This window comes from Pleurodeles waltl, chromosome 3_1, assembly GCF_031143425.1.
Source record: "Pleurodeles waltl isolate 20211129_DDA chromosome 3_1, aPleWal1.hap1.20221129, whole genome shotgun sequence".
In the NCBI taxonomy this organism is placed as follows: Eukaryota; Metazoa; Chordata; class Amphibia; order Caudata; family Salamandridae; genus Pleurodeles; species Pleurodeles waltl.
In genome coordinates, this window is record NC_090440.1 from 1,608,780,887 (window position 1) to 1,608,802,246 (window position 21,360).

At 41.9% G+C, this 21,360-nt stretch overlaps 1 protein-coding gene across 1 annotated transcript in view; it reads left to right on the forward strand.

Moving 5' to 3' along the window:
• The window catches only part of LOC138285386 (sodium channel protein type 2 subunit alpha-like), a 745,466-nt gene that overhangs the window by 336,659 nt on the left and 387,447 nt on the right, over positions 1-21,360 (forward strand). Inside the window, exons 14-15 of the mRNA XM_069225255.1 lie at positions 441-679; positions 14,360-14,533. Of these exons, the coding sequence (XP_069081356.1) occupies positions 441-679; positions 14,360-14,533 (413 nt within the window). The remainder of the gene's footprint in view (positions 1-440; positions 680-14,359; positions 14,534-21,360) is intronic.

Genomic DNA, 21,360 nt, shown 5'->3' on the forward strand with positions numbered 1-21,360 from the left:
ACTGTATTTACAAGAAAGTGGAGCATCACTAGAGATGCACCACTTTTCTTGCGTACCTCTTGCGTCCCCTACTGTCACCATGGTAGCGCTGTATTTACAATAAGACGCACCATGGTGCATGTTAGGGGCAATATTGTCATTTCTTTTATGCTATTGTAACACTATACTGGATTAGTGTAAAAAAAATATGCTAATCCAGTAGAGTGTTAAGAGGCCTATTGAAATCAATGGAAGCCTTATTTTAACGCCTGCTTTAAGCATGGTAATGGCCGTTAGCGTCACATTTGCGGCAACACATTTGCAACAAATGTGGCACTAAGGGGCACTAAGGTGCGCAAAGGCCTTGTAAATCTGCCCCCTAGTGTCTGATAGCAAAAAAAATATTTTACATCCATATCATGTTGTTTAGTAAGCAGTGTACACATCTGTTTTGTTTACAGAACTTGAAGAATCCAGACAAAAATGCCCACCATGCTGGTATAAATTTGCCAACTCCTTTTTGATCTGGGACTGCTGTGAGCCTTGGTTGAAAATCAAAAAGATAGTCAAATTGATCGTGATGGATCCATTTGTGGATCTTGCTATAACCATCTGCATTGTTTTAAACACATTATTTATGGCCATGGAGCACTATCCAATGACGGATCATTTCAACACTGTCCTCACAGATGGAAACTTGGTAAGTTAAAGTTCTCCAGCGGCTCAGATGGTGAAAGATTTCTATTGAGTAACTTCCTTTGCAGTGTATAAGTTATTTTGAAGCAAGAATAATAACTGTAGCCCCAATTGAGTTTTACTAAGATTAAGTATCCGTGGTGATTTACAGTCAATTTTGCTAAACAAAGGCGTTTTCTTAGGGGTTAATATAAGTCTATGATGTCTTAAAACTGATTAGATTATCTTGGGATGAGCCAGCCATGGAAGGGACCTAGACCACCCATGGCCTTTTGACCTCAACATTTATTTTGTGGTAACAAGCATTCACTAAGCAAACTTGCAGGTTTTGCAACTGCAAAAACCGATATCACAGTGCACTAAAGTTATAGATCTATTTGCACACTGAAATGTACACATTGCTACTCTTTGTGATACCCAAGGAAATTTTTGTGTGATAGAGGTTTCCCTCCTTGTTAATCTCAGTGAAGTGTATGTATGCTTTAAAGCACCAATTGTGGTTGGAACACATTGGGCCAAATTCACAAGGCCCTAGCACCACTAGAGCATAACTTTTTGTGATACTCCGGTGGTGCTGTGCAATGCGCCACATTTACAAGACGGCATTAAACCACTTTTTGTGGCTTAACGTCCCCTTGTAAATACTAGCCCCTCTGATGCAGTTTTCTGCATCAGAGAGGTGTGAAATGGGTGTTGCGGTGGACGTTCCACCGCAACACCCATTGCTTTTGACACTGCCCAAGGTTGACCAGAATGTGTAAATCTGTGGCAGCTCCAAAACTAATGCCACCCTAGTGGTGGCCATAGCATGGCACAACAAGAAGGAATACTTTTATTCCTCCTCATTTTTGCTTTTTCCATGTGTGTTGCATTCTGAAGCACACATAGAAGGAGCTAAAGGTCATCAATGATTGTCTATGTGCAGGAAGGTGTTCCTTCCTGCACATAAGCAATCATTCAGAAATTACGATTTGGTACTTCTACGTGTGCTGCGTTCTGCAGCACACATAGAAGTGCCAAATTGCCATTGCAGATTGTTTATGTTCAGGAAGGGACACCTTCCTTCACATAAACAATCAATCACCTCAATGCAGACACCCTTCCACTGTGGTGCAAGGTTGCCTGCGTTGGTGCTGGCAGCTAAATTTAGCGCCTACACAGTGGGAAACACAGGGGTACGCCAAATTTGAGTAAATACAGTGCACCCCAGCGTTCCTAAAGTGACGCATTGCAGTGCTGCAAATTGTGGTGCAGCACCACACTGCTCCACTTTTTAGTAAATTTGGCCCATAGTTTGGATATTAACACCTCAAAAGAGCTTAAACGTATTCCCAAACTGGAAGTTGTTCATAATAGAGAGCGTCCTTTTCACAAGTTGGCATCAGGGAGCAGACAGTGGTCCAGCAGGCTCCGGAATTTTACCATTGTAGTTCCTGCCCCTTTACGGGACAAGGGTTATCATATTGGCACTCTATGAATGTAAATGTAAATGTAAATTTTCTGAGTGTGGGAACAATGGACCCGGGTTATTACCATGCAATACAGGTGTTTTTAGGGATGCTGAGCTCTGATTTTCCACCCTTCAAGTACTCTGTACCTCGTAATCAGGGCCTTGGAGTTGGTATGTACTTTACCTTTATCCATGTTTATCAAGAGGTGGCTCATGCATATGCTTCTAACATGACTAGTGAAGTTTTCAATCCAAAAGGTGTATTTTACAAAAAGTAATCTTCATAAAGTGAACAATTTATGCACTGGTAATAGAAAAAATATTTTATTAGTTAATAAAAACCATAAAAACGCATCTGAAAGATACAAATACAAATAAGCATTAACCTAAAATATATACAAACAGTAAAATGCGAGCAGGAAACAAAAGCTGAAACGAGATCCTCATGATTAGGGCAAAGGAAACCCAAATGCAATTCTGGAACCTAAAAACCTGTGGTTTTAATGAAATGGACGCAATAATAAAAAAATCACTATGAGGATGTTTAAGGCTTCGGCATCTTTTTTGGGCAACGCAGCCTATTATCTAAAGGATGCATTTGAGGTATACAAAACCCCTACATCACCAATAACTAATGTTTATGAGATGAATTCTGATTTTATAGGACTAGACAATTAAATTTTGTACCTAAGGGGTGCTAGATGAGCTTGCTGGGGGCGCTATGGCAGTAAAAAGTTTCAGAAACTGAATTAATCTGGTGTTTAACTTTTCATTACTTGGGTCAAGAGCTGTTATGACAACCGACCTACAGGACCGAACTCCCAGGATGTTAAATTCTTTCCTCAGGAGTTCCCTTCTTTGGCGTCTCAAAGCTGGGCAAATGCAAACCACATGGATTAGGGTCTCCCTAGTCTGATGACATAGTCTACAAGCCTGTGATTGCCATCGTGCCTCTCTTTTCCATTTCGGGAGGAAATCCAGAGTTGGTAGGTCTCACAACCTCATCTGTAAAAGGGTTTGCTTAGTTTTTCATGCTAATGTAGCGGATAGGATACGGGGTTCCTTATCCCGCACATAGAATTTAGGACTAACCATCCATGAGATCGATTTCATAGAGCCTCCACGTCTTCCAACGGCTTAAGATCTTAGCCAATTTGTTGACTCCTTTTCTGAAGGCTGGTGCTGATAGTAAGCTGCATCTCAAATCACCCAGTTTAAGGTGGGCTATGCTTTTTTCCCAGTAATCCTTAATTTTTTTTTTACCCCTCTCAAGATTGATTTCATGCCAGACTAGGTTTGCTAAAGTCCCTTTGAGAGCTAAATGGAGTTTGTAGCAGCCGTTGACAAAAGCTGCCGGCCTTACCAATGATGGCTTTGTTAGTGAAAACTCTAGTCTGATTTGGGCTGGGGAGGCTGACCTGGGTAGTTGGGAAACTTGTTTATAAGATTTTACTAATAGATTATCCAGCATGACTACCTCTGCCCCTGCATTATTTCTGTCCCATATGCGAGGGTTGAAAGTAATTTCGCTCTCATAATCATGGTCATTGGTTTTAGGGGCCGCCCAAGAATGGACTTTGCCAGGTTGCCGAAGGCCGGGTTTAAGGCTTATGCCTTCCCCCTTATTACTTTTTTGTGGGCTGCAAATGTGCCTCTAGAGTCAATCCTGACCCCTAGGTATGTGTATGTTACTACTTCCTCAATATGCTGGCCATTGGCTAATTTCCAGAGAACCACTTAGGACGTAAGGTTGGTTTGCTGGTAAAGGGGATTATTTCAGATTTCCCATAGTTAATTTCTAACTCATTAGCTATCGCATATCTTCCTAAGTAGTTCAAGAGTTTCTCTAAGCCTACTCTGGAGTTACTGAGCAGCAACAGGTTATCTGTATAGAGTAGGTTGGATACTTGAAGACCCCCTAAACTTGGTGGATGGGGTGGCTGCTTTTCCAGGGCTAGGGATAGATCTGATATATACAGATTGAAAAGAAGCGGCGCTAGAACACAGCCCTGTTTCAGACAGACAGTGGTTTTGATAGGCCTGGATAGGAAGGAGCCGTCACCCAATTTGATTTTAACCCAAGTATTGGAATAGAGCATAATAATAGCATTTAATAAATACTCCAGCAGCCCATAGTCCATAGTTTATCTCTGGGGACAGAATCAAATGCAGCTTTAAAGTCTACAAAACACATGTAAAGGGATGTCCCGGTAGCCCTTGCTCTATTCATTACCAGACTTAATGCCATGAGATTTGTTAGCGTGCCCTGTTTTTTTGTAAAGCCTGTTTGGTTAATAGGGAGACTTCCTTTGTCCATGGCCCACTGTTCTAAATGCTGCAGAATTCCTATGGAAAAATATTTTAGGTCTGCATCTAAAAAGGCGATTAGATGATAGTTGGAAGTTATGGAAGCTTTTCCCCCCCTTTATATGGGGTGGAATATCGAGCCCTTCCGATTGTCTAGGGCGGAACCTGTTATTAAAATATGATTAAACATTATAGCGAAAAATGCCTCCCATCTATATACACACTATTTAAATAGGGCCTGTTGTAGGCCATTGGGACCGGGAGCACAGTCCTGGCGCATTTTTTCTACTATCTTAGTTGTTTCAAGAGGAGTGAATGTGATGGGCTCCTCAGGCTCCCTATCAACCTTCATTGTCTCCCATTGAGTTATACTGGTATCTGTCAGGGATGTTTCTTTAAAATGCCTCCTCTGTGACATTTGCATTATTCGCAGCTCTGGGTTCTTTCTCAATGTTATTAATCAGGCTCCAGAACCGATTGGCGTTTGTCACCGTCAATGCATAATGTAGTTTTGCCCATAATGTCTCCTGTTTTGCTCATCTAAAAAGCCAAATGTCCCTCTTTCGTCGTTTTCTTTTTTGCCGTAGAGTCTTTAAAGTTCATTAATCAGTCGGATGTTTCCATAATTGTCTCTGAAGCCTATTCACTCACGATTTCCTCAGTCGTACAGCCGGTGGCATGAGTACGGTCTTTCTTTTCCGCAGGTATGCCCCCCTTGCCCTGCGCCTCCCTGAAGATTGCTTGCTGAAACTTTCTGTGAATGACTCCCATATAGCAACTAACCTTACTGGATCATTAGCCATATTTTCCAGTTTTCCAGTAGCTTCCTCTGCTTGAGCTGTGATCGTAAATGAACTCCATTTTAGTCGCTTTAATTTTTCAGAACAAAGTTCCCATTGAGGAGGTTTGTTTCTTCCTGGTTGGGCACTTGGCTCCAGATCGTAATTATTTGTGGATTATGGTCACTTTCTGAATGATCTTGAACTCTAAAGTCTCTCATAAATTTGAATAGAGGGGCATTTACCAGGTTGTAATCTATATATGAAACAACCCTTTCCATGGCTCTTGTCCAGGCTGGGGGTGTATCCGACAATAGCGGCCCATTTAGTGCAAAGAGGCCTGCTAACTCACAACTCTTAGTTAGCTTAGCCCCAACTTTGTCTTGCTTTCTCCAGAGTGGTAGACTTTGAATGGGCAGTGGAACCACTAATTGTACATGGTCCTCACTTGGTATGTGAAATAAGTTAAGATTAAAATCTCTGGAAATTAGCCAATGGGCAGAATTGTATGCAATTTTATGTGTAGCAGATGTTTTAGCAGGATGTTGGCTTCCAAATCTTTCTTTTTCGGGTTGATGTACACATTGACCAGGATCAGAAGGTCATGTATGTTTTTTGCCCAATTGTCCAAACGAACCCATAAAAGGGTCTGATCTCCCTTCTGTCCTCCGGATGGTTTCGCCACGAGCTTAGAGTTTATATAAATTGACAAACCTCCTTTTGCTCTTCCAAATGTGTTGTGTTTAACTGCAGATTTATTAAACTCCTTGTAACCAATTAGAGGAAGATTCGTAAGTGCCCATGTTTCTTCCAGCATTATGATATCGAAGAAGCCCAGGAATTTGATGACCTCTGCATCTTCCAGCTTTGAATGAAGACTCCCTGTATTCCATGAGCAGATACTTAATGATCCTTGCGTCAAAGATGTTTGCTAAGCTGTCATTCAGGCTTTTTGAGGTGGTCTAGGGGCTAACACCGTTAGGAGCCAGGACCAATTGTCTTGTGGATGGTCATCTCTCGGGGTTGTCTATCTGTTATCCTTCTCCCGTACTCATCTTCCCTTATTTCAATCGGTAAATCTAGTGGCGCTGCTGCACCTTGTCCTGATAGATCTTGGTCAGGTTCTCTCGTCTGTGGTTTCCCAGTTGATCCTCATAGGACGGATCATGTGGCTACTTTTTTCCTGTTCATATAACTTCTCTGCATTAGCAGGTGCAGGTATCTTTCTCCTCTGTAGAAGCATACCTTGATTACCCAGTCTTTCAGGATGCTTCTTTTTTCTATGATTTGCATTGGTAATTCTGGAGATGCAAATATCACCAAGTGAGGTCCGTGTACTGGCTACCCTGCGCTTAAATACATTTTATGGAGGTAATGTCATCAGAACTCACTGCTGCCATGTCTGGCAGTGCTTTTATTAACTTGAGAATAGTGGAGCGATTGAGCACATCTTGTGGGCTTCCGGATTTATACTGTGGAATCCATAACAGCTGCAAGCCACGATCAGGCATGACCTGGTTTCAAGCTGTCTGGCAGCTTTGACTGTGCTATTGTAATCTCCGCCAAATCTGATTTCACTTCTGCGGACCCACCCAGAGTGGGCCTCAGCTTAACCTGGATGGGTGCATGGGACAATGATGTGATGGTTGCTTATCGGTACCGGTGGGGCCATGCCCTTCCCAGCGGCTCTGGCCCTTCCAATGCTTTGCAATCTGAAGAGCGAAGCTGCGCTGTCAGTGGGGAACTTGTTCTCCCGACATCCTCTTCCTGCACTACATGGGGTAGAGTTTCTGTGTCATGTCTGGGCGCCATCTGGGTGTTTTTTGTGCCTTTTCTTGCCCGCTTCCTCTCTCTCTCTTAGTCAGTCGGTAGCCGGGCTGCCTTTCTGGATCCCGAGGTTCTATCCTTTGGGAAGAATGGTCCAGAGCACCTCCTTGAGTGGTCAGAACTATTTTACTACTTGTGTTCCACTCTAAGTTACTTAACCTCATAACTGGGGGGTCTTGCGGGCTACTCTGGTTCTTCTCCAAGGATGTGGGAGGTTTAGGGTTTATAGGCAACCCCAGTGGCAAGGAGGACTCCATGTCCATGCCATCTTCTTTACTTGAGCGGCGAATCCTCTTCAAAATATCTTTGAAGATTACTGCCAGTTGTCCCATACCATCGACTACCTCCTTACAAGAGCAAATGGTGAAGTCCTTAAGTTGGGATTTTTGTATTCTAGTTATTAGTCAACTTAATTCTTATAGTTTGCCATTGATTCCTCCGACAAAAACTGCCAGGGTGTTTAATAGATCTACCTGATTACCAGTCCATTTTGTGAGACTGTAACTGTAGAGCTGTTACTGTTCTCTGCGTCGAATTGAAGATTGACGCCCATATATCTATTGCAGGTGCCAAGGTAGCAGCGGGCTTGTTAGAGTCTCTTCTGAGGGGTTTTGGTGATCTGAGTGGGTCGCCATATATCCCCAGCTTCTTCTAGTGTCCTTGACGCTGGTTCCTCCTGGACTGCGTTTTCAGACTAAGGACAGGGAAATGATAGTATTTAGGTCTAGAGCTCGTTGGGGGTCGCCCCTCTCTCTCCACCCCCCCACATCACCTGAGTGATTAGTTGGGCTACACTGCCCAGAGAAGGCAGGATGCTGTTTGGTCAAGCTTCCCCACTCCAGGGGATATAGTGCTGGTTCCTGGCCACTTGTGGAGGTCAATGACCTTCCTGGTGTAGGAGAGCGATCTTTAAGAATTTTGGTGTCTTTGGAATCCTTGGAGCTAGCCCTTGTAGCTCTGCCCTCCAGGATGCTGATGATAGGGGAAAGCGGTAGAGGCGGAGGACTGTTTCCTTTATCTTCCAGGCCCCTTCTCTGATTGTAGATCTGATCCTGAGCCAATAAGGTAGGGGAAAATGTTTGGTACTTGGTAATTCAGCTTGTAGCCCCCAAAAAGTCTGTTATTTTGCGGGGTTTAGCTGGTGCCAGGACTGGGGAGACTGTACCCCGGCCTGGTGGCTAATAACCTCATTGAATGGCTTAGCTATAGCCTCTTCAATTACTAAGTCCTGTATTGACGAAGGCTCCGTAGGTGAATTGGAGGGGCTTTAGCGATTCCTGGAGGGGGCCCTAGGGGATCTTACAGGATAGACTCTTCTGTCTACTCCTGCTCTCCTTTTTATTTGAATTCCAGCGAGCTGTAGCTCCCCCTTTCTCTTTCTCTAGCTTGTGAGTGAAGTCCTGCCTTGTAATTTGCCTGATCACATCTCTGCTGTCCGCCTGTGGGGCAGATGTGGGCAGTATGGCAATATAAGCAGTAAAGAATAATAGAAGGAATCTCAGTCAGGCTGGGTTATTGCGGGACTGAGTTGGTAGATGGCTAGGTAACTGATATAACCTAGCAGGTCCTAGTCCTAGTCTGGACTAGGCTGGGTACTGGTTGTATACTTGTATGCTTGTTTGCTTGCTTGCTTACTTGCTTGCTTATTTTGTAAGGGTATGACCAACCGAGCAAGGGAATATGGGTGGGGGTGAGCAGAGGCGAGCGGGACCCTCCAACCAACCCCACAAGCTGCACCCAACCTAGCCGGCTTGCTACCGCAGGGAGGCGGGGTACACACTCTGCAATGGTGACTAGACCCACTGCGCTCGCCCCACAATCTCACAGCCCCCTTACCGTACACTCCTGAGCTCCTGGGCCAAGTCCGATTATATTCCGTTGTCTGTAGTCTCCTGTCCAGGGTCCAAGTCTTGAGGTCCAATGTCGACCCCTATCTCCTTCCCTCTTTCTCACCTGCGCGCTCTGCGTCCTGCAGGCTGGGCTGGACAACAGCCAACGGTCAGCAGGCAGACAGGGTGGTGTGGGGGGGGCCCTCTGCCCCTTGCTGCACACACCTCCTCTCGGCATCTCTCAGGCATCTTAGGTGTCTCTCACCAGCCCCCCCGGACTCTCGTGGGGAGCACCAAACAGCTGTGCATGGTTGGCACTCGGTTGGCAGCAGGGTGCCGCACAAGAGCAGTCCGGCAGGTAGCGGGTGGCGGATCGTGAATGGGGCGGCAGAAGAACCACAGCACCATGCCAACAAGCAGGGCAGGCACCACGAGGTTAGTGGCTGGAGTCAGCCATGGAAGGTGGTGTCGGTTCATCTGCTTGGGGCTCGGGGCACAGAGTGAGAGAAACTGGTGGCCGCGTCTCTTCACTCCTGGTTACCCACGGCTCTCGGCTGGCAGTCAGCGGCAGTCAGTGGCAGTCAGCTGCAGCAGCATGACTCCCGCCACTCCTCCACTCCACCGAGCCTTCGCTAATTCCACCTCGCAGAACCCGGAAGCACTGTGTTCACACCTTCAGTGGGAAGAACAGCAAGAATATCTGTTCAATCTGTTATACCATGTCAGAGAATATTAAATAATATTTGTACAAGCATATTCCAGTATTAGCCTATCACAATATGTAATGTCAGAGACCCATCAAAAGTGTCCCTTATGTTAGTACATATATTGAAACGATATTTCACTAATAAATTTAGTCAGGTAAAATATATACCCGTTTATTAAAACTTTACCCACCACTTAGCGCTATTTAGTTAGAGTATAATTTAAAATGACCAAGAAGAGGATTTGCAAATATTTTTCTCCAGACACCATGCATAGAAATAAATCCATCAGGTTCGGTTCAATTCTGGATCAGTTAGACCCCTACCAAAGAGATTAGCGGACCCCTCCCCTACTCACCTCTGGCAGACTACCCACCACATTTTGTGGTGGACATTTTTCTCCTTGTGCTTAAGGGGCATTGACAGATATAATTTAGAAGGCCAGCTCTGAAAAAGCCTGGTATTCTAGGGCATAATAGCCACTAGCCTCAAGGTGGATGTATTTTCTGTTCATTTCCAGCAGTGGAGCTAGTTAAAGAAATCTAGATTCTCCCCGCCTGTAAATGAGGCGTGGAACTATATATGTGACTCCCACAACACTTGACATGAGGCACTGATATTTGAAAAAGCATTTGATGTTCTTTCTGCTTCCACTGCTCAGGATACTGGTGACATGGAATATTTGACATATATAAATACACACCTTAAACAGGATTGCTTTTTGTGTTGAACTCAGCGGAGGTACCCAGCAATTGGAGTGCACCAAATTACTTCCATTACTTAACCCAAATATTTCTATCAAAACATCCTGGTCACACTACATAGCCACACTTTTTAACACTGAACCACAAGCCAAACAATGTTAGTCAATTGACCATAGTCAAACTATGATTTTTGTCCTTATAGGTGATCAGAAAACATGTCACATGGAAATTGCCACGCCACTGTGCCATTGTCCTAATTAGTGCATTCTAATATGGGGAATCGATTATGTGTAACCAATGATAACATGATATTCTCATTACCCTCTGATGGCAGAGGAAATATGAAAGAAAAAGTGGGGAAATTAGCCCTCTTCCTTGTTCTCTGCAGGCAGGAGCCATTCCCCATCTTGCATTGATAATGAGTGCAAAATATCCTCCATGTCCACACAGTGTTAGTGAACATTACTGCAATATATAATCACATATGCCTAAAGTTTGTCAGAATATTTGTAGCAATCGAGACAAGTTGTGCTGCAGCTTAAAGGGAAAACTTGAGTGGATCAATTGTGAGAATTATTGATTTTCCTTCAGAACTGTAACAGATGAGAAACAGCTTTTCCAGCTATCTGAAAGTTCAATCCAGTTGAGGTTGGTATCAATTGTAAAATCTAGTGTTTTTACAAGTGACTCTTCTATGGGGGTAATGCCCCATGGAAAAAGGGCGTTGAGCTATTTTTGGAGCTGGAGGGGAAAATGAAGAGTAATAGCATGGCATTTTTAAGGAGAAGGCTAGAGGCTACATGTACAAAACATTTTTGCAGATGGGGCAATTAACAGAATCGCCCCATCTGCAACTGGAAAAATGCTTTTTGGGATGTATAAAGCCCCAAGTGCAATTCAGTAATTTGTTACCAAACAGCAATTTGGGTTTTGCTATTTGGTAGTAAGATGGGGTATGTTGATGGCGTCCCTTCCTAATACTGAATCAGAAAGGTAAGTATGAATGCTTTGTCACCGAAATGAGGTTGCAAAACATTTGTAGTTTACCACCAATTTTAAATTTGTGGTAACCCATTCGCAAATGGAAAGGGATCACATAGGGACCTCTTCCCCTTTGAGAATGATTAGGAAATATTTAATAGGAGCAAGCAGTGGTCCTGTGGACCACTGCCTACTGTTAAAAATTGAAACTTAAACATTTCATTTTTTTCTTTTTAAACAATGCCCATTTTCTTTTAAGGAAAACGGGCTGCAAAAAACAGACTGCTTTATTGCAAGCAATCACAGACATGGTGGTCCGCTGACCCCAGCGGGCCACCGTCCCTGTGATTTTTGTAATTCTCAATGGGTCGCAAGGAAAGATCTACCTTATTAATATTGATGAGGTAAGTCTATTTATGACCCACTGGGAATTCTGAATGAAACTTAAGAGTTTCATACATTTGCAATTGTGTTTTCCTAATTGCGATTCACCTGAAATCGCAATTAGGAAATCCCAATTTCAAATCTTAGTGCATGTAGCCCCAGATCTTTATGGATGTAATGTTTAAAGGGTTCAAAGTGTATGATGTCCAGCCTGTTAGTATATAAACTGCTGAGGGGTACCATATAGAGGTGGAAATGTTGAGTTGAAAGGACTGAACCTTAAGGAATGCTATGTTTTAACTGGAAAGGTTGCAGATTTAAGTGTGTCCATTTGTATGATTTTGGTTCTCGCTGAGCAAAATGTTAAATACTTTGTTCTCTATCCGAATTTTTGCCAAGAGGACATTGAGAAAGGAGTTATAGCTCATGGTGTTGAAGGCAGCCAGCACATACAGTAGGACCAGTAAACACTTGTTCCATCATCTGTGATTCCCAGTATGAAATCAGGCATTTGAAAGGCTGCTACCTTTGCACTGCATTTAGGTATGAAACCAGAAAGAAAGTTGTTCAAGAGTTTGATGTAGCAAATGTGTGACAGTAGTTGATTGATGATGATCTTTCCAATAATTTTCCCAGGAATGGAAGTTTGGAGACTGGTCTGATGTTTTGAAGATTATTTGAGTAATGATTTTATTTTTTGGGTAAGGAAGATACCTGACTGGATTGGGGTGCTGATGAAAATGCCTTGATCTAATGAGATATGTACTGGTTTGAGAATTAGAGTTGCACTGTCTTTAGAGCATATTTGCACTAGATTATGTGGTTTTGGGTCTTCTAAACAAGCTTGTATGATCTTTTGGAGTAAATCTATATTCCACAGGTGGAAGGGCAACCAATCAGTAAATTATTTTTTTGACACAGGAAAGGGAGAAAGTAAATGGGAGAGATCATTGTGCTAATTTTTAATATTCTCTGTAGCTAATTTAGCAAGGATAATAATTTCAGGTTTGTTGACGGGGTTTGTACTTTTTTATGATTTGTATAAGGGCTCTTCCATGATTAATTTGTTGATCCAGCCCTTACCTTTATTGGCTATATTTAGGAAAACAAGGTTCTTGTGGATTTTTCTTTTCTTCTTTAAAGCTAGGGGGGTTTCAGCATTAATAGATTTTTTCACGATTCTTCAGTAATGGCGTTGATCTTTTACTGACATCCTTTTTGGAAATTGTGAGTTGAGACGAGGAAGAGAAGTGTGTAAGGATCAAGGTGAATCATGCCTCATAAAGACATGAGGTTCAGTTTGATGATTATGAGATCAAGAGATCTGCCTTTCTTACAGGCTGATGTAGAGACATGATGGGTGAGGTTATTGTGGGCAACTATCTGACAGTTTTAACATTGGGATTGCTAGTGAATGACATGAAAAAGGGTGTAGTAAAGGGAAGGCCCTCATTCCTCCCTACTTACTAAGAAATGTATCAGTTGTTTGCAGTTTCTTCTCATGTCAAAAACCATTCAACTATTAGCAAAGTCAGAGAGCAGTTGGATAAATTTACAAAGTGGAATCTCTGCATGAGGCAGCCATTCACTATGAAAATAGCAGCAGGAGCTTTGGGGAAGCCACAAGTGGCCTCAACAGTTGCTGCCTGTTTACCCAATGTCATTTTACATTGTACCATATAAATGTTGCCATTAATATTTTTGTAATTGTTGCCCCTGTCCTTGAAATGGACATCATTTGCAATGACAGCACTTTAAAGATACAAATGAAGAGCTATTTGCAAGTACATTCCTTCCTCATGAATAATAATGAGGCAGGCTTTCCGTATTTTTTTTAATGACCTTTTGCAATGTGTTCGATTCATAATGCAAAACTTGTCATGTCAGATTGGAGGCAATATGCAAACACTGCACCAAGGTCCAAAATGCAGAGGCGTACACCTGGCCCTTACAGTTATGGTGTCTCTTATAGCTAAATCTTGAATAATGCACTTGGTGCCAGAAGAGAAAGTAGACAGCCAGGTCCCAAAATTCCTAGAGCTGTTACAGCACAAAACCGTGGCAAAGGGTAGGGCTGACTTGAGTGAATACCACTCGAACAGGTAAAATAGAAGCAAATGAGTAACTGAAATACATTTTTGCAAGGTACAATTCTGCCTGCATCTCACACATATAGCAACTCCCGCCATAATATTTGAAAGGGCTATGTGTGACTCTGCAAGTCCCATAGTGGTATTTTCTTTATTCCTGTGTATGCATTAATTTGACTATTGTCAACCTTAATAGAAGGGTGGCAAAAATATGTGATGAATTTGTCTGCCAAACCATACGAGTTACCAAATTTTAATCTTATTTATAAAACTCATCCACTAGCAGGTGTTCATCTTAGTTCCATTTAACTGGCTAAAAGTGTGAAATTGATTTTACACCCTAAACAAGCACAGTCTTAAAGTGACTATATAAAACCCTCTTAGAAGTTTAATTTATAAACTTAAAGATTTGAGGCCTGTTAGCACCTGTTGTCACATTTCTGCATATAGACTGGGAAACAGTGATGTTACAGTAGTAGGAGAAAGATCATATTGCCTGATGGATGATCACTAATCGGGCAAAGGGGATATTTCCAGTTGCTAGTGCAATCAAAGTAACTGATAATTTACATTCCTAACCAATCAATATTTGCTATAGTAGTAAATTAAGTGATTTTGTTTCTCTCTAGATTTTCACTGGGATCTTCACAGCAGAAATGGTCTTCAAGATAATTGCACTGGATCCATATTATTATTTTCAAGAAGGTTGGAATATCTTTGATGGAATCATTGTCAGCCTTAGCCTCATGGAGCTGGGACTGGCCAATGTGGAAGGATTATCAGTTCTAAGATCCTTCAGATTGGTAGGTATTGCATTAAAATAATCTAGGGTGTACTTCATTGATGCTGAACTATCCTTACTCACTCAATCTGCTTAGACATAGAATGCATGGAGTTTGCTAGCTTTTGCAAACATATTTGCCCCATGCTTAATGTGACCCATTTCAATGTTTTTTTGTTTTTTGTTACTAGTCTTGGTGTAATACATCTGCCAAAATGCTACATTCAACTGTTTTTCACATTTATTTTCAAAGTCTGAGCACTGTAGCCATCCATATGGTAGAATGACAATAAATGTGCACAGTGAAAGAAAAATCATTACATAAAAGGGAAAGCAGTTCCTGAAGGACTGAAAGTCCCAGAAAAAAAAGTAAATGTTGTACACCAGACGTCAAGCAGTCAAATGTATTTTGTACAATTGCTGTAATTGTGAATTACCTCTTGTCCAAAAATCTTTTTTTTGTTAACCCTGTATAAGGGGCACTACCAGACTCAACATCACCCTTTGGGCTTCATACTGCTCATTCTGCATTCAGCAACAACCAGTTTATTGCTACCCAGCTGCCAACTGTTGTAATATCCTAAACAGTAAGACTTTGTGTGGTGTGCTGAAAGGAAGACTGGCAGGAAGTAAAAGCATTTATTTGCTGAGGACCCCACAATATCCTGCAAGAATCCCAACCCCATCCCCCATCTCACCACTGATCACCTTTCATAAACTGATACAACACGGATACCTGTTGGTGCTGTATTGCTGTCCTTGGAGTCTGCCACGACCTGTATGGACAGTTGCAGATGGCAGTGTTCTGGAAGGATGGAGGCATAGTGGAATAAGTTACATTTTGCAGCACCTGAACTGGGAGCTTGGCTTGCCCTGAAGAGGAACCTAACAATTCTAGCCAACAGTGGGTGGACGGATGCCACAGTTATTGTATAAGGGATGCACTGGTGAGAAGTCCACTCCTTCCCTGTAAAGAGGCCCTGATTGGTGCTGGTACAACAGGCTCACTCCTGGATGTGGTCACTCTGCCTTGACAGCTGGAACACTGTTGAACCTAGAGATGTTTTAAGGTCTAGGCAAAGTTGACTCTGGCCCAAGGCCCACACCATTCAGGGGGCCCTATCATTAGGGTTTTTAGGACAGTGCTAGACTGTGGAGGGGTTTGAAGTAACCCTTTTGTTTACTTAATTTATTGTTTTGAGCCAGACCAGGCTGTCCGGCTAGCAAGCCTCCACCTGAGAGACAGAGAGGGATTGAGACACAGAGAGGGATCAAGAACAATACCAATTAGATTCTGGCTAGATCCAACAAGCACTTTAACTTAAAGCCCAGCTACATAGGCCTTTGCCTTTATGCTGCATGTGAAACTTACTGTGCAGTAAGCATTGGAATTGTGTGGTCCCTCTGTGACTGTATCATCCTTGTGGAGCTGCAGCCAGACATGCACAACAGTTGCCACCTATCTCCTAATATTGGTCCCATTGAGCATAGGCAGTGGAATAAATAAAATAACTCATAAGCAACATACACCTGAATGGTGCTGATAGACTATTTACACCACACATTGTGGATATGCTTGCTTGGTCAGTCCACTAGTATTTGTGTTTTTCTGGTACAGTCCAGCAGGAGACCACATGTGCTGAGGTATAGCCTAATGAAATGCCATTCGTCAATGTGCAGTGCTGAGTGGCATTGTATGCTCCTTCCAAAATTACTCTGCCCATGTGGAGCCAGTGTGATCACAGCCTTGGTGATCTGACTCAGATTCCGTGTTCCCAGAGCAGGGACCGATGTCCAGTAAACAAAACACACTCTCTGAATGCACAGACTGAAAAGGTTAGGCACCAGTCCATTGCACCACATGTAGCAGACTTGTTCAGGCCACTCATTTTTCAGCTTCTCTGGTACCAGTCGGCCAGAGAGAGTCTGCTTGTTCCAAGCGTGGGACCAGATGCAGGCTGGCTAGAGAAGCTGATTGTCAATGATTCAACCATAGTTGCAGAGGGTGTGAATAGACTGAGAATGGTTAATACATTCTGAGTTGTTCTGCGCATGGGGCCCAAATTATATTTGGCTTGGAGCCCCCCCCCCCCAAAATCCTTAAGATGTCCCTGGTTGAACCCACAGGTCCAAGTTGAAAAGAATATAGCTGTGGCATTGGAGGCATGCCAGGCAACCCTCGACAGGAGAATCAGTCTTTTTGGATGGGCTGGAGCACTAAACCTCCTTTGCTAAAATAACCTAAGAAATTAGGCTTTAACCCCTTCTCACTCGTAAGTGGAAATTATGGGCTAAAGATTAAGTGACAGATAATACAAAGTTCATCATTTAATTGCCTTGAACATTGTAGTTGCTCTGAGTAGCTACAACGTGAAGTACTTAGTTGGGGTCTTTGAATCACTACAGGGCCCACTAGACTGTGTCTGTGCTTCTGCTAAAGCGGGGGTCCTCAAATTAAAAACTAGATTGTGTTGACCTCTTATTCTTGCTCATTTGACCCTATATGAACCATATTGGGATGGTAATCTGTAAGGAATAATAGGATTTGATAAAGGAGTTCACCAGGTTCAAGCTAATAGGAATGAGTCTACCATGAAAATTTCGGGCCCTGAGCTTCTGAACCCGCGATGCATCAAGAGAGGGACTTATTGTGAGTAATTAAGCTTTCTAGAAGTGCACTTGAGATGAATATTATCACTGTGTTCAATTAAATATTGCTTAGAAGATGAAAGCCGCTAAGGACGCAGTTGAGACAATTGCAAAGATTGTATCTGAAATACAAACTTCCCTACTAGGACTTCAAAGAGTAAAAAGGTCACTGAGGTGAGAGGCATGGTTGTGACATACTAACCTCTGCTTCATGAGATTTCTAGAAAGGGTGAAGGGCGCCTCTCTTGACCTAGTTTTCGAGAAGTGGAAACTGAACACCCTGTAGCCCAAAGGCATCTCTAAATTGTTGTCAGTTGGGTGATCACATAGTGCATTGGTCTGTATTCCAAGACCAGGACCCCCCCACTGTGTGCTTCCTAAATTATGAAAACATATATATATATATATATATATATATAGTGAGAGAGAGAGAGAGATACACATTTATATATATATATATATATACATTTATATATATATATATATATAGATATATATATATATATATATATATATATATATATATACACATACATATGTACATACACATATATTTATATATATATATATATATATATATATATATATATATATATATGTTTGATGGCATGTGTAGCTGCAGATACACATGAGATTTTTTATGGGATTCTGTGATTATAAACATTGGTTCCGGACTAGGATATTGTTTATTTTTAGTCAATAGATATATATTTATATATATATATTTTTTTCTTTTTTACACCTAAATTATTATTTTTGTACTATATTGAAATTATTTCTAATCAGCACTTTTGGGGGAGTATTAAGCGGTCTATATGTGTATCCATGTCCTTGGATCAAATAGGTTTTTTCCTTTATACTTCTATATTTATAGAGATCCTGTGTTTGTGTCACAAATATAACTTTTTCAATTGATGTATGACCTATATTTAAGAAGATTTTAATCCTTTTAGTGGATCATTCAAATTTCAATCTACACATGAATTTGGCATTATTGTTATGATGAATTGAGATATTTAAATGTTGGTACTAATTATGATAAGATTTTCGGTTATGTATGTATATTAACTCAGTATTTATCTCTTTTAAACATCTCTTTTATCATCATTTTTTATATATACAGGTTGGAATTATTTATTCTATTTATAGCATGAATGTACTAATTGTATTTATAAATTGATCGATGTTTACATTACAGTGCATATAGTTATTTGTACATAATGCATTTGGAATAGTAAAGTCATAATTTGACATTATCTACATAAGAAAACATTCACATGTGGGTTGTTCTTTTCTCTATAATTCTTCATTAACAACTGGAAGAACATTCATCATTAACTGAGAATATTATAATATGATGCCACAGGGGACCACATGAGACACATGGAGGGTAATGTTTTAAACTTGAAATCTAACCCAAGCACATGGACTAAAAATTGATAGTTTGAATTCAAGACTATTATGTCACAAAATGGCCGCTCCTTTTGCACATTTCTTTAGCTGTGCTGCAAAAATTAAAGAAGGACTATAGGATTTAAATAGTGAGGTGTAAAAATGTCCGCCAATGTCCAGTTGAAGGCTGTTGCCGAAACGCGTCGACATTTGGCTGGGACAGCGTGTGTTTGTTGTTCATTGTGGGCACATTACGGATTTCGCATTGGATGTAATTTTTGGATGTGCCATTTATTAAATTTTGCTTTCTACATGAACTTTTTCAATAAAATGCAGCCGACGATTCTGCATATGAGTGATTTTTAATTATTATATTCACTCTCTACTTTCCACAAGCCTTTTTGGATATTGTGCAGCCTTTTGGTGTTTTATCGAGTTGCACCGTCTTTTTGAGAATTATATATATATATCTATATATATATATACATACATATGTACATACACATATATTTATATACATATATATATATATATGTTTGATGGCATGTGTAGCTGCAGATACACATGCTGTGCATATATCGCCATCTAGTGTTGGGCTCTGAGTGTTACAAGTTGTTTTTCTTCTGAGAAGTATTTTTTCGAATCACAGGATCGAGTGACTCCTCCTCTCGGTGGTAGTGCGCATGGGCATCGACTCCTTTGTTAGATTGTTTTCTTTCCGCTGTCGGGTTAGGACGTGGTCCCTCTCGTTCCGGGACACTCGGTTCAGAAATTCTATAATCTATCAAACTTTTCTCATACCGTCCGTATTGTTTCGAACACGGTTTATTTCTGCACTCCATCCAATAGTACCGTCTGGATCAAGGAAACGCCCATTCGGGCGCTTGCACCCTTTTTGGGCCTGGTTGACCCCACTGCGTCATAGACTAATGGATCGGACTCCATTCTGATTCTGTCCTCGGTTCCACGCCAAATTTCCATACACTGACCAGCACTTGGTCTGTAATCTCTTTCTTTCTCTAGAACATCGAGAGACATGTTGGTCTTTTCAATCGAAGAAAATGTTACGCAATCAAAGGGCAAGAAGACTGTAGATGGCGTCCAAACTCACAGAGTCCACCACCGACACCCTTGAAGAGTAGCAGACACAAACCGCAGTTTCAATCCCAGACTCAAACTCCGAGCAGGGTTCAGACGATGGTAGCCAGCCAATAGCAGCAACGCAGTACATGAGTACACCTGCCCCAACACCAGCTTTTAAGAAATTAGGCAAGGCCTTGGGTGCATCACTACTGTCAAGCCATGGCTCCACCTGGAAAAAATTAATCATCGACTGACCCTTGAGTTTGGTGCCGAAAAAGGCCAAAGCACTTCATCAAAAGGTTTCCACGCCTGTTTCGGTGTCGGTGTCGAGCCATAAAATACAAGCCTCAACCTCCGAACTGAGTCGACGCCCAACATCATCGGATCCAAAAAGAGTAAGCTCTGCTTCAAAGCCGAAACCTCTCGGTCCAAATTCGGAGCCGAAAAAAGCATTGTATGCAGAGGAGACAGGGATTTCAGCTCAAATGAGGAATGTGCCCAAAACATTTATTGAACATTCCTCTAAGGACACAAAACATACCTCTGAACATCAAATGGAGGAATCGGACATTCAAACCCATTTTGGAGGTTATGAACAGCAAGCAAAGGAGAATCCAAATCCAGAAAGAGACTGGAAAAATTATTACTTCTCTGCCTCCACAGAATAAAAGTAAGTTAGCATTTCAGGAGACTCTTGATACTACAAAACCTCTTGAGCTTTCTCTGCCACATTAACCGCAGCTTTCTTTTACACCACAACCTCTCACTCCACCACCTTCACTATCACACTCTCACACTTCCTCACAAGAAGAAGAAAGGGGTGATTCCAGTTACACTGTAGAGCCATGGGACATGTATGATTCGGATGCTATCCCATCTAACGATCCGGATCTCTATCCTACCAGACCATCTCCACCAGAGGATAGTACAGCATATAACCAACTTATATCCAGGGCAGCTGCAGACCATGGAGTACAAGTGCATGCAGCACCTTCAGAGGAGGATTTCCTTTTTAACACACTATCCTCAACCCACAAGCAATACCAGTGTTTACCAATGCTTCCTGGTATGCTTAAGCATGTAGAAGAAATCTTCAAAGAACCAGTTAAAGCTAGGGTTCTAACACCGAGGTTTGACAAAAAATAAAACCCTGCACCTACAGACCCAATATATAACACACAAAAATTATCACCAGATTCTGTTGTGGTCAGTGCAGCCAGGAAGCGCACCAATAGTCAGTCTTCTGGGGATACCCTCCCCCTCAGACCCCCCACCCCCGGAAAAAGAAAGCTGTATATTTGATACAGCGGGGAAAAGGGTGGCATTGTGTATTGCCAATTCCCAGGCCCTGTTAGCAAGATGGGATGAGATGCAAGAATTCTTGCAATACCTCAATAAAGAACATTAAAAGCGGACCTAGCAAATTGTAGAAGAAGGTCAAGCCATCAGAAATAACCAAATTAGGTCTGCTCTAGATAAAGCTGACACTGCAGCTAGAGGAATTAATACCAGCATCACTACTAGACGACATGCATGGTTGAGGTCCTCACGTTTCAAACCAGAGATACAGCAGGCGGTCCTTCATATGCTGTTTAACAAACAGCAACTTTTTGGACCAGAGTTGGACACAACCATAGAAAAACTCAAAAAAGATTCTGACACAGCAAAAGCCATAAGAGCTCTTTATGCCACACCATTTCGGGGTTCCTTTTGATAATCAGGATT